This window comes from Pagrus major, chromosome 4, assembly GCF_040436345.1.
Source record: "Pagrus major chromosome 4, Pma_NU_1.0".
NCBI classification, from domain to species: domain Eukaryota; kingdom Metazoa; phylum Chordata; class Actinopteri; order Spariformes; family Sparidae; genus Pagrus; species Pagrus major.
In genome coordinates, this window is record NC_133218.1 from 18,897,131 (window position 1) to 18,911,811 (window position 14,681).

General features: G+C 41.4%; 1 protein-coding gene across 1 annotated transcript in view; it reads left to right on the forward strand.

Moving 5' to 3' along the window:
* LOC140994201 (protein diaphanous homolog 3-like) overlaps window positions 1-14,681 on the forward strand; it is a 165,945-nt gene that overhangs the window by 111,279 nt on the left and 39,985 nt on the right. The window contains exons 26-27 of the mRNA XM_073463751.1: window positions 1,297-1,392; window positions 2,051-2,113. Coding sequence (XP_073319852.1) covers window positions 1,297-1,392; window positions 2,051-2,113 — 159 coding nt within the window. The remainder of the gene's footprint in view (window positions 1-1,296; window positions 1,393-2,050; window positions 2,114-14,681) is intronic.

A 14,681-nucleotide genomic window follows, 5' to 3' on the forward strand; every position in this document is an offset into this window, starting at 1 on the left:
TTTCATTGCTGTTGGAAAGTTGAGGCCTGCTGCTAAAGAAAATTCAATGTGGGGGTATCAGATATTAACGAGGCTTTACATTATCTTTATCAATAGAACAAGCATAATGCAGAATATTGCTAATGTACAGTAAGTATAGTTTAAGTTTCTTCTGTTTCTCTTTTACAGTTGTCATCAGTCAGTGGTTAAAGATATGAAAGCAATAACAGAACTAAAGGCAGTAGGACGTAGTGACCACATGTGGGTTACTTTCAAATCAGTGACCAGACCAGCAGTGGTGAACATTTGGGGTCTTTTTAACATCTTATACTACAGCACTCTTTTTGTCAAACTAGTGTGAGCACGCTTAACATGAGACTGATCTACTGAAAATGAGTCTGATATATAACATGTAATTGGCGTCCAGCAGTAAACTGTCATAAAACCACCTCATTTCAGACAGTTCTGTCAGTTCTTCAGTCACACACAGCCCTTCATGTCTGCGTCGTGGTTGACAAAGACCTCAAATTTTATCACCAACACAAAAGCTGTTTTGAAAAGAAAACATCCATGCACACATATTCACATTTGCACGACAACCAAAGTATCACTTTTATATTTGGAGTGTGTCTTGTCCTTGAACATTTGTCTATACCTGCTATCTATTTCCCTTCCCTTTCACTGGAGGCTGTTTTCAGTGTAAATGACTAGCCAGGTCCATCATTCTGTCTCAAGTATCAAGGCCAGGCTTTCAGCTGTACCGACACAGCGCATGACTTACATGTCATATCTGAAAAATCTTTTCCCTTATAAATATCTGCATTCAGGACTTAGTATTTTCAGTCAAGAGTTTTCTATAGTTAGTGTTGTGCCATGTTGGCAGGTTTGGGAGTTCTATTCCGGTGTGACAGTGTACTATACTTCACTGTATATGTGACTCCATTGCTAGTTAATATCCTTCATAACTTTTTATTCAACTAGAATACTACAATGCAACGCACGACTAAATTGCACTAGGCCGCAGACACCAGGGTTTACATTTGCACAGCAGATTGTCTCCAAGAACTTGCTGACCTGTGCCTTACTGGATTTGCTTGGAACTAGTCCCATCATATAATGGGCACTTGACTTCACTATATTGCTGTAGCTTATGGTATACATATGATATATTGGCCTGCCATTCTAAGTTCCAAATCGTTGCAATCCATATGGCAAAACTCACCACCAGAACAAACTGCACTTTATCTGATTTTGTTTCTTTACCTCTCCTCCTGTCTTCCAACACCCACTCATTCTTTTTCTTCCTGGGTTTTTCAGAGAATGATGAGACAGGTGTGATGGATAGTTTGCTGGAAGCCCTACAGTCAGGAGCTGCATTCAGAGACCGCAGGAAGAGAGCACCAAGACCGAGGGGTGAGTCCCATATCCCTTTCCTACATTCATAAACAAACAAAGACGCACACAGAAAACCTAGTACCCATATTGTCCACGGACAGTGTTCTGATCCCAGTCAGATGTTCAAAAATCGCAATGAATCCTGGTCCTAACCTGCCCACTGGATGCATATTTTTATTTTTTTGTTTTAAAAGCTGAGTGTATTGAATTAATCCTCGGGTTCTCTTGCCTTGGCTCCATACAGCTCTAATTTACAGACACCTTAGAAATACATTAGTTTGTTGTTTGCACACATGCTTGCCAGCAGCACACTGCCAGAGAATCCTTAGCCTGACAATATTACTACAACTGTTTGAAGTTTGGATCTCAGTAAAAGGCAATACACACTTATTTTTTCTGATAATCTTAAATCCAAATCCAAGAATTGCAAAATTAAAAGAAGACATTCACACACATTCTCATGTTGTGAATCCAAGATGAGATCTGTACATATTTTGAATTGATTACCTATTCAACTTTAGGGGCAATGTACAGCTGTGCCCTTGAACACAGTGTTTCTTGTGAATAAACTTCACTTTACAGGAGCTCATCGGCGTGTGAATGCCTCTTCATGATCTTTTTGATCCATCTTCGTACTGTATGTGTTGGTATTATTTGTTTACTGCCCTCCTTCCAGATAACCAGCAGCAGGCGATCAGCCCCGGCTCCTTCCGCCAGGTTCTCAGGCCTGTTAACCATGGTAAAGCAAAAACAAAGCTAAAGCCTCAAGTGTGCTCAGCTCTATCTTTTATCTGTTTTTGGAAAACATCTTTCGCATGTAATGCAAAGTCCCCTTGACAGTTCATATGTCCTGCTTTTCTGTGTGTCCGCTGACCTTTTCAGTTGTCCCTTTGCCTTTTTTCGTGACCCTGTGTGTGCCCTCTGAAAGGGTGAAAGGCCATTGCTGAAACTGTTTGAGACAGTGCGATGCGCAGACTGTGAGAGGAGATTCATGAAAGCAGTGTGTGGGCTGTCTGGAGGCTCAGTTTTATAAGGTTCTTAAATTGTTCACTAACTGCAGCATTTTGAGTTCAATCCTATGCCTTTGAATGCAGTTGGCAACTTTCATATTTTTTAAAATCTTGCAAAAAGGAAGTTTCTATTCACATCAATGTCAAGTGTCCTAGAATTTGTGAGGAGAATACTATTTTTTGTCTTGAATTTCTCACTGCTGACCTGTACCACTGTTCAGAAGTTTGGTATTGCCAGCCACAAAAGCATGATTCAGTACTGTAAGTTGGCTGAGAGGACTGCTCTACAGTTTTGAGAGGTCTTTTGAAATATATGAGGTTTTTTGTATGAAGATTCTGCAAAAAAAGTCATGTTTTGTACATGGAGAGCAAAACAATGTATAATGGATCAATCAGACCGACAATTGAAAGGGCAGAAAAAAACAGAGGAACCCCTGAGCAACAGTTGGATAAGATTATAATAAATCTCCAGTCATTGGTAAAAGAAACTAGAAGCTTAGCATCAAAATCTGTGCAGATTTAAATAGGAACGTGGCATGTTGCTGTAGCAAAGCTATTCTAAAAACTTCAATAATAGAAATAGAAGGTTAGTCAATGGTTAGCCTTTTGGAACTGGATCACAGTATATAGGCTGCACATACTATATGAACTGGAAAATCACTGAGAAGACTACAGGGCTGAGGGCCAAGAGAAAAGCGCATTCACAAAATATTTTGAGCCCAATTGAAAGCACTGTTGTGGTTCAGTAATGCCACTTGCGCCTTTCTAGACAATTTCAAAATCGGAAGGTATTTGAAAATGGTTACATTCCCCCTTTTCCCCTATTCACCCCTGTCATGCAACACTGTGGGGACATAGACTAAATGGAAGAATTGTTGAATTATTCATCTTTTGGGGCCAAAACTATTTCAAATGTAAATAATACTTTTGTTGACAGAATTATACTATATTTATTTTATAATATCCATTATTGAGGGGAAGACGAAAAAAATTCAATAAATAGCAATAACAGCAGTGTATGTACTGTAAGTTTTTGAAGAGCAGTGAATCATGTGCACAAAGATCAAACATACAGACTAAATGCTGTGCTACAAATTGGATGTAAGCCACTTGTAGCATAGAGTACTGCCAGTGTTCTGTGTTTTCATTTAGAAACTAAATATGAATAATTTAACGTTAAAAGGGCAAGTGTATATGCGTCTAACTACTTTATATAAATTCCTGAAAGTGAAAATTAGATTGGATACTAATGCCAAATTAAATTGTCCTTTATTATTCATTGTTGTGAACAGGTATTGTGCTGTTGCTAAAATAAACAACAGCTTTTTTCTCTTGTCAAAGGGTTTCTACAATCATTACTTAGGCACTTAAAAAATCACGCTGTAACCCTATTACCTCTTATTACTTGTAATTGGAATCCCAGTGGGTTGGGTACAGGCACACATGAATAAAATTATTCACGCTCAATCCACCCACATCATTGATGGCAATGATAAAGGGCCTTGCTCTGTTGTTCTGCTACGACTTATCTGAAATTAGATTGGAAAGGGACGAGGGGGAGGGAGATATACAGGGTGGGAGGAAAGAGACAGATAGAGGTGGCTGTAACATAAGAAATGGAGAGAAATGGTGTGAGGAAGAAAGATGGAGCCAGTTGGTAAGGGTGAAACTAAGGAATAATGTCAGAGAATAAAAAATCTGAGTCGGAAGCTGTTTGTGAGAGAAAGTCTGTAAATATAAAAGAGGACAAGCCAGAGCTATGCTCTATTAATGGGATTAGAGTAAAAGGAAATTGCAGGGCATGAAGGAGCCGCTGCTCAGTGTCCATGTTGTGTAAGGACCCCATGGTGTGATGTACAGGTAAGAGGGTCCTGGAAGGTTTCTGGCCTAGCTGCCCCCTGCTGGCAGCATCAGACACGGCCTTGTTGACTAATAAAGCTCAAGGCTTTAGCCTGTCACCGCAGGCATCACACTCACTGCCAGCCTCCCAGAGCAAACACAGCTAATTACTTTTCTCTGCCCAGCCCCAGCACCAGCTCAGCCCTCTCAGTGCCCATTCATCTTAATTTCCCCCTCTCTGCCATCTGCCTCCTAAATAACACTCCTCCTCATTTCCCTACCATCCCATATCCCCGCTGTCTTCTTCTATACTCTCATGGCCTGACAATGGCCCTACCCAAACATAATTGCCTGTTATTGGTATGGAGTCTCCACTTCTCGTGCCTCGTCCCTTCTCTCCCGTTTCCTTTTCCTCCCTTCGCTCCTGCAAGTCTTAATTGCCCTGGGTTTAGCCGCTGGAGTGAGTGAAACCCACAGAATGCTCTCAGTTTAGTTGGGAGGTGATGAAATTTAGTCTGTGGCACAGGCACTTAAACAGCTGCTTTCACTTTCACACCAGCCTACCACCTCCTTTTCCCACAGTTTTAAATACCCTTTAATAATTGATCTCAAGGGTGTTGCTGCAGTCCAGTGGAGCAGCAAAGAGAAATAAAACAGAAACATCTGCGCCAGAAGATACTGTAATAAGTAGGTGAAGGGGAGAGATTTGAATGGTCAATCTGAACATGCATGATGCCATTAAGCTTTCATACCAAGGGAGATTCGAGTGCACCAGTCCGCCGTCTGCAGAGACAAATCAAATGGATAGATTTCATTCCCCATCATAAGGCTTTGATGAGACTGTGGAGTAGTTCCATTATAGCTGTAGTGCTTCGTAGTCATGATGAGACTGATTGCCATGTAATAGAAAATAGCATTAAAAGATTCCTTGCAGTCTACTCCGCTGTTTGCTGCACAACTGGGTGCACATTGTTCCCTACCTTTGTTTCCTTCTCCCTGCTCTTCAACTGTTGTACTCTTTGCTTTGAGTTCGGGTCCAGGCCTGGGTTCCCTTGCATTTTCTCATGCTTTCTCTACCCCCCTACCCTTACCCCTAAATTGGCTCAGCACACTTTCACATGAGCCAGCAGCTAAGGTGTTTAGCTTGGTCTGCAGTCTCCCTCTGCACACATACACATAAACACATAAAAGTACACAGACACACCCGCAGACTTCAGGGGATGAAGGTAAGCAGGCTTTGTGGTGGCTGTGGCCTGGGTTAGGATAAGGCTGCGGGGCTCTGGGGCTCCTTGACACTCTAAATTGGATCGGGCTCCACAGAATGATGGATCGATGGTGGTTAGCCACACAGGTGTAAGAGACTTGAATCTGCAAATTGAATCTATAAAGCATCCATAGCTTTTTAACTGTGTCCTTCTGAAAACATCTCTCCAGGCACTGTCATTTCAAGCGTCTTTGCAAGCCCTGATCACAGCCTCGCTGACTCCCAAGCTGACATGTGCATGTTGAGGGGAATCACATAGCTACACTTATTTTATCGTTGTGTTTGACAAGCCAAGAGCCCCCAAGTGTGTAAGATAGCAAAAGCCAGAGGTGCATCATGAGTGTATGGGCGTGCTCTAATGCCCTTATCTTGGAATGATCCATCATGGAGAATGTGGGGAGGAACAGGATCTATGAAGAGGTAAATGTCTCGTCTTTAGGAGCAATTACTTAAGATGTCTTTAGTGAAACCCGACCTAACAATTATCACGTGTGATATAACCCTGAACTAGAGCTTGAAATTGATGTAAAGGTCAGTTCACAGTCAGTGAACCCCTTAACAAAATGGTTATTTTTCCCTACTTGTGCTGAAATGCATTAAGGTTTTCAACTTAAAACCGCCCTCAAGTTATTATCTGAGATGTCGTCTGCTTTGTATTTGCGAAGTGTACTTTATGACCCTTTTTGCTGAGTTTATGTTTCTTTATATAATGTTGGATGCAGCTATTCAGTGCAGACTTTAAATGGCCCGGGTATAGGTGCGAATGGTAGAAGGAGATGACTAATAGGCTTAATTTGAGACTCAACCTACGATGTCTTTCAGAGGCTGTGCTGCAGAAAATCATTAAGTCGAAAACAGGGGAGAGTGTGAAGTTGAAATGAAAGTCAAAAAAGTAGGATAAAAAAGGAAGTTTGTTTCCTCCTATCTGCTCTGTGTGCTGACATGTGAGACATTTGTGAAAAACTAGCAGTGAGAGTCAGTCACTGTAGCTTCCTGAGGCAGGGATACTCTAGTGGAATCTGCCGTTAGATGCTTGCCTTTTTGATTGGGCCTCTTATAGACTCTGATATGTGGATTCCACTGCAGGCTACTGTATCCTGCAGATTGCGTGTGTGCTCTCTCATCCCTCTTTCACATTTCTGTCTCCTCATATCAATGTCAATTATGGGAGAAAGCTTCCCATCGTTGCAAAGTTCCGCAGTCTACTCTTTACTTTTTGACTTTGTTTGGTGTCTGCTTTATCTCCTCCCTTGCCTTGCTGCTTTCCCCCAGACATGACATAAGCAGAAATAGAAGGGGTTATTAAATCATTTCAGTGTGCCCAAGACAAGAAGAGGAGCACAGACGCTCTCCTCCCAAGATCTATTTGAATTGATGCTACACGTCATTGTTTCAAAAGTGTAACTGTAGAAGTTGCTGATTTATCTGCATTTGGTCATAATACATCATCCACACATCACACACGGGCCGTGCGTTTTTCATTAAAGTGACAGATTATTGCCAAAGAGCTTCTGTTCCTGAACACCGAGTGTTCACTCTGCCACTTCAACGCATACAAGCTCATGCATACATGCATAGAAATTGTCAGCTTAAACCCTGTGCTTTAATGATGTGCAGGCAGAAGGTCAAAGGCCGCTCCTGGGTCGGAGCATTAGCCGTGTCTAGGGCTTGGACAGGTGTATGGCTCTTTGTATTCATGTCCACAGTCATCTGGCCACTCAGAATCATGGTGTCTCTCTTATCGCCACATTTGATTGGTGGTTTAAATGTTTAAATGTTCTTGTAGACAAAGGCATATCCAGATGGGAAAGTGTACCTTGACCTGCCTTTGTCTGTCTGTCTGAAGTGCCGCACTTGGTGTGTGCGAGCGTGCATGTTGGTGCCAGGGTGCAATTGCATTGAACAGATGGAGCAAGAGGGCACCTTAACAAAGTGGCGAGTGTAATTAGGTCCAGCCTGTGCAGGGAGACTTGTGGAATAGTAATTGAGGGATGTAGAGAGCAATGAACAAAATATTTTTTTTTAAATCTTCACTCTCTTTTCCCGGAATGCCCTGCTGCACACTTACATGGTTACACTCAGTCACACTTTGAAGCTGACAAGTACAGTACAGTCTTATCTGTTGGCCACTTAGTAGCTCTTGCAGAGTACTTGGGGATTAATTTTCCACGATCTATTCTACCTGTCTGGCAATTGAACCAGTGACTTCCAGGCATGAGCAATCCACTGTAGCCCTTAGGACAAAGGCAAGAGCTAGTGTCTACTTAAGATAACTAGATGACACTTACTTGCGTGTAATACAGACATCATGAAATATGTTTCTGTTTCAAAAATGTGGGTTATAGATTATGGCATGTGATCATGATGCTGCTTACTTGTCCTATTGTTTTAGAGGCGAGGACAGATAATAAAAAAATGTCTTTTTATGGCTCCAATTTGTGCTGTTATAAAAGCTCTGCCTCCTGAAGATTCAGAGGCCTCTTTCTGTAGAAATGTGTTGAATTTTGATGCACACACATCGTGTTGTGTTAAAACTAATAATGACATGTGCTAAGAGGGCAAGCTTAAAGCAGCTCTAGCAAATATAACCTCACCCATAAAATTGTAATCTCTGTAATCCATGCCCAGTCCAGAATGTAAGAATATAAGGAAGTGAAATGGTGTGCCGTATATACACTTGACTGATTGGAGAGGTCAGAGTAATGCCTGAGAGTAGAGTGGACACACATGCATGCACACACACACACAGACACCGGGCTAAACTGTGCCCACTCAGTCCTAAATAGAAAACAGATAATAACGAACACCTCTGCACTCTACTCCATGTCGCTCTGCTGTACATCCCCCGTTTTTAGCCAAGTCCTAAGCCGATCAGGCTCCTCAGATATCCACTTTTAGCTGGATTATGAGGAAGCTTGGCTGTAATAAAGGCTGTGGATCGTGAAATAGAAAGTGGTGTTCAGCATGTCGAGCCAAGGACCCTAATCAGCCCATTCACACCAGCTCAGGCCCCTAACAGTAGGTGAAGCTAAGCTAATGTAGGATTGCCATTCTGCCGGCTTCTGAGATCCTCCCCGTCTCGTCTTTTCACATGTATGCCTGCTCGTCTTCAGTCCGCCTTGATACACACCTCATGTGCGGGAGACGTAGGCAGAAAAGCCAATGGGATAAAAAGTCAGAAGATTTATCAGGGATTTAGTTCAGATACATTTTGCCAGTTTATAGGACTTTTCAATCTCAAATGTGTCATTGTTTTTTCTCTCTCTCCCACTCCCTCTTTTGTTATCTCTCCCTTTCTCCATCCCTTTCTCCTATGAACCTGTTATGTACATTGATTGAGACGAGGCTCTTACATAGTACTCTAGTTAATAATGCAGTGAGAAATGGAGTCATTTTCACCATGGCTTTGTGCTAATTAAATTTTACAGCAGCCTTATCGCCCAGCCACACACATTCCTGGTCCTCCCACATTTACCAACGCCAGCAGTCATATCGCATAGCCGTCAGGAGGGGAAGAGCTAGGGAGATGATTATATGAACTTCTGTTGTTATGGGAGGGAAATGAGTACTATCTCCTTTTTATATCTATGCCCTCTACAAAGGGAGGTGCTTGAGTTCTGTCACTGTGGTAATACCTTTGCTAAAGGAACATTAGAAGTGTCAGAGCAACGTTTTCCCCCATTCTTCTCACCATTCTGCTGCCATCTTGTCACACATTTGTGTTATTCCTGTATTTGTTTATCTTTTCAGCAGGCTGTCCGTCTGGTTTTGTGCTTCAGGCTAACGTTTGTGAGTGGTCACACCGTGGGCCTTGGCAGAAAGAGCCACAGCTCTGTTTGCAAGCGTTGCTATGGTTGCCACTAAGCTGTCTTGACTCAGAGGTAAAGCAGAGAATTTGGGTGGGAGTGACGAAAAGGGGGATAATGTGTGGTTTAAAATTCTACTCACCTCCCTGCAATAACCAATCTGTGAACAGCCCATATCCAGGTATCATTTTCCAGTGCACCATGCTCATACAGAAAAAAGGAACAAACACCAAGGCTCCTGTTGTTGATGATTCCCAGGACCACTTTAGTCTGCGGTGATAAAATGATCACATTCTTCCAAACTGCCTCATCTCTCTGTCTCTCTCTCTGGCTGTCATTTTCGCTGCCACTCCGCTTGCTATGTGTCTCCTCGCTGATCCAGAAGCTCTAAGTGCAGCGACAGGAGTTTCCCCGCCGACAGAGCTGGAAGGCCAGCCCTCAGGCAGCAGGAGCTGTTTGATGCTGGATTCCCCTTAGAGAGTGGGATTTGAGCTTTGCTGATCTGCCATTATACCACCTCTTTATGCCCGTACACTCACTCATTCACATGTTAGACTGTGTACAACCACATGCATTCACTTCAGCATGTGCACAGACACACATATCCCCTCAGACACTCAGCCTTGAGTCACAGGGCCATGTATGTCTCCCTGGCTTTTGGACTAAAGAGCTTCATTAGTCTGGCACTAGCTTTGATTAGCATCCTCGAGGGTACAAATTAGCAAACAAGCTCAAGTGATCCTGCGAATGAGTACTCACTCCAGGACTTTCTGCAGATTTATGAACACTACACAAGTATGTGTTTTTTCCTGCCATTCAGGAGATGGCAGTTTTACCTTAAATTGAGTTTTATTGAAGTCTCAGATGAAGTTTGTACCAAATATCAAGCTTCCATGTTAGTACTTAAACGGATGATCTCGTTTTCATGGAGACACACGTGGTGTGCACGGAGGGGAGGGGCTGTGTGTGTGAGACGCGTGAGTGACAGAGAGACGGAGGCAAAGCATCGAAAGTAGATGCAGCTGAACGAATATGCTGCGTTTTTAAGTAGTGTTGAAAAAAAACAAAAAAAGAAACGCAATATGTGGCAGTCGGTGTTGATTCTGTGGCGCATCGCCACGAATTAGTCAATGTGTGGGACACACTGGGGTATTTATTAGCCAGGTGGACTCCTTTCCATCACGTTGCTATGTGAAGGACATTTTTAAGGATGTTAGTGCTTAAATACTTGTCTATCCGTCTCCATTCAAGCTGAGCTCTAACATCATTCAGTCTGTGTGTAGTTTTAAAGAGAGAAGTAAAACAGAAAACATTGTAAGATTGTCACTGACCTCCATGTCAATACCTGATTGGTACTGCACATGTGCAAAAGGAAGCAAGGTGGCTCACTCCTTATCTATTTGTGTTTCCGCATTTAAAAAAGGTGCATCTTATTTCTAAATGGACTTGCATTTATATAGCACTTTTCTAGTCTACTGACTACTCAAAGCTCTTTACAACCCTTGTCACCCAATCACATACATAGATGGCAGAGTCTGCCATGAAAGGTGCCAACCTGCTCATCAGAAGTGATACTGCGCTTCCTATCCAAGTCCATCTCTAGTGTAAAACAAGTTTTACTGTCTTCTGGAGGCAGTTGATATTCAATGTGACACATTAGAATAAGGAAGACATGCTAACCTGTCTGGCAATAGGAAAGAAGTCAATTGCCCTTTTTTTTTTACCTGCATATACATGCTAATTTGGGGGTAATGATGGTGCAAGTATGTTTTTTTTTTTTTTTTTTTTTGTATGCGAATGTATACATGAGTCAAAATACTCTTACCACACGCACCTAGGTGTGAATGGGTTCATTCACTGCCTCAGCAAGGGTGTTAATGTGTGGAGCTGTGGCTTGTGGTTGTGCATTGTCTGATACTGTTTTTCATTCAGGTGAAAATTCCTAGAGCTGCTGCCTGCTCTGTAATAACCATACTTGACATTTCCCTGTCCTCCAGCCTGTGGAGTCTAGCAGATGCTTTCCATTCCAGTTGAACCCATTAAGGCCCTCTCTTCTCTACTGCATCCACTGGCCTGTCCTTTGGCAGGGCCCCTCTGAATGTCAAAACTCACTGTTTAGCATCACAATAAAGAAGATACGGGGCAGAGAAGTAAAGGAAAGGAAATGGCTGCAGGCTGGCAAAGGCCATGGACAAAAAGATTATTTTAAAAAGCCTGCCACTGCTCACTCAGTGCTATATAGCCAGGCTATTTTTTTCCCACCTGCTGCATTTCTGTTCTTGAAACATCAAGTGAGTGTACTGTAAATGCGCATTAACAGTGACTTTTCTTAAACAAACGATAAAACTTGTCAGAAAAAGAAAACAGGCACTACGCAGCTGTATTTTTTACTTTGTCTGTACTACAAGTGGATCCTGCGAAAATATGTGTTATTTCTCTGGAGTTGTTTCTTCATGTTTGTTCAACCACTGTGCCATACTGCTGACTTGCCAGTTGGATGGCTGACCCTGAGGTTGTAAAGTTGTCTTGCTGTGAGTTCTGCATTGTTTTTCAGTGTAACAGTTGTATTATTGTAACAATCAGATAGTAGACCATATGAGAGATGTTTGCTAAAAACAGACTCATTGCCCCGTCACAGAGCATTAGATTTCTGAAAAGTGATTTAAAATTTAATTATCCAGAAAAACCCTAGACCTAAAGTGGAGTGGCTTTGCATGCTCTGCCATTATCATTGGTTGACCACTCATGGAAAATGAGGTCTTGCTGTTGCTGTTTTAACCCACTGTTTATCACGTGCATATCAGCAAAATAGCAAAGATATCTCGCACATTTTTGTTCAGTGTGATAGACATCGTCGTGGCTGTTGTTGGAGAGTTACCTGACCCTCCTTTGGGTTTCTCTAAATTATTTGTGAAAATGTCCAAGCTTCACAGAAAGTCATTGTTTTAACATTTAATTTCTTTCCAGTGTTGATAATGAAGAAGAAATTGTAGGGGACAGTAAAACACATTTTGTAAACAAGCCATATTAATTACCCGTAATTAATGAATGACATTAGAGCCCAGCTGGAAAGGGGGTTAGAATTTGTAACAAGTTCAACAGAAAAACTGATTGACAGAATATAATGAATAATTTAGGGATTTATACAATAATCTTTGGAAAACTAAATGATAGAATAATTGATCACTTTAAGTCTTAATGCAAGTTTTGATTAAATGGGGAAACATAATAACCGTGCCCAGTAGACTTGATTATTGTTTTGGTTTTCAGGCCGTGGCGTCTATGGCTAGTCTTGATTTGTGTACAAACCTGATTATTTTTCTTAACGGGGAGGTAATTAGCCTGGCTAGTTTGAATGGTAATTACAATGTCAGACAAAGAGGAAAGAGGCTGTCTAAATGTATTTCACAGATAGTTCTGTGTATGTCCACACAGGCAGCCACACACAGAAACTCACACTCTATTCAATTCACACAGATTCTATTCAGCATGCAGGGACATCTCTAGGCAAACACAATTATTTATAACTTTTGTTTTGATATAGCGTACCTCACATTTGCAAGCTAAAATAACAGAAAATTGCTTATTTGCGTCTTCAGTCTAAACATTCCTGATACTGGCAAAAACACAGAGCAGGTGGTTGAGCAGGGATGTTGGGATGTAGCCGGTTGTATAGGCTTTACTGTTTTGTGTACCTCATTACTCCAACTCTGAGCTCCGTTAATAAGCCGTTGCTGCACACACAGAGAGAACTTCTCAGTGCTGCCAAAACCAAGTCATTTAATTTTCTTCAAAAGCACAAATAAAGACAACATGTGTATGTGGCTGTTTCCCACTTAAATCTCACCTCATATCCTTTTCTTGTTTTTAATATATCCTTTGGCTTGGAAAAGTAAATACAATTAATAAATAAATTAGATAAGATATGCTGTTCTTTAAAGCACGCACTCAACACTAATAATTACATAGCATTGCTATAAGATCATATTGGAAAAAAGTCCAGGACACTTTGTTTCCCAAATAAGCAAGCAATACTGATCAAACAAAGAATATTCCCAACATGTTTAGGTGGAGTTACTGTTGAGGCTCATCCTCTTTAGATGACAAATCTGCAGCATGTGCACAGGCCCAGTGGAAGCAGTGGGGTCTGTTGACATTCTGACTGCCCACAGTACTTTATTGGCTGTGTGTTTGTGCATCAGCTTCAAGAGTACATCCTGCACCTTTTTTTTTTCTCCTTGATGCCTTCCATCCACTTGCACTGTGCTTTCTGATCAGAGGGAGAGAAGTAACACCTCCATTTAAAGGGGCATAACATGATTGTTGAAATACCTGCAATAAGTGCCATGACAAGCTAATTTGAGCAACTGAACACTTGACACCACTTAAACCGGGTTTACACGTGTGTGTGTGTGTGTGTGTGTGTGTGTGTGTGTGTGTGTGTGTGTGTGTGTGTGTGCGTGTGCGTGTGCGTGTGCGTGTGTCTTTAAAGGCACTATGTAGGTTTGGGGAAGACATTTTAATCAGAAGAGAAAAATAATGATGTGTAATATAAGTAATAAAATAAGTCATTTTCACAACAGAATTAGCTGAGTAAACTAACAAACACAATTTCATACTGTTTAAATTTGCTGGACCCTTCTAAGTAGCCACCTTTCTAGCTTCAAACAGCATTCTCAGGACCTTGATTTATATTGTAAATGTTAACTTTCTGCATTTGAATTTCTTTTTTTAAAAAATATACATAGTGCACCTTTAAAGCAAGGGTTGAAAGGTTTTCCTTGTTTCACTTACATTGCAGAATAGAAGATAAGTGCAATTATTAAAAGCCAAAGTAATCAATATTTACATTCTTTAATTAGCGATAGAGCGTAAATTGTGACAAGAAGAACGTTTGCAGTGGAAATATTTTTTTTCTGAATTACAGAATATAATTTAGTGTCACAAAAACCTTACTGAACCTTTGTTGATTTTATTAACAACAATCTCCACTGGCATTGCTGAAATATAGGATAAGATACAGACACCCCAGGTTGACCAGTTTTGTGGTTTCTATATGGTATCTCTGTATATTGTATAGCCCCGATGTGATGAGGTGCACATCAGCAATAGCATAGGGTACCGCATAGCTCCACAGGCAATGTAGGTAGGCTCCATTGCTAAGAAATAATTTCTGCGTAGAAATCGGGCTTTGCTACTTTATACCAACCCTAAAATGTTGAGAATCATTAATTTCAGTATTATAGCTTTTGTCAAAAGGGACCCTTCCTGTTTTTTTGATAAAGGTGAGAAGGACAGAGTGGGAGGCTCTTACATGAGGTCCTTGAGAGTAAACCTTGTCCTCTAAGCTCTGTGACAGACTATGGCGGAAAGCTGTAAGAAGAAAGT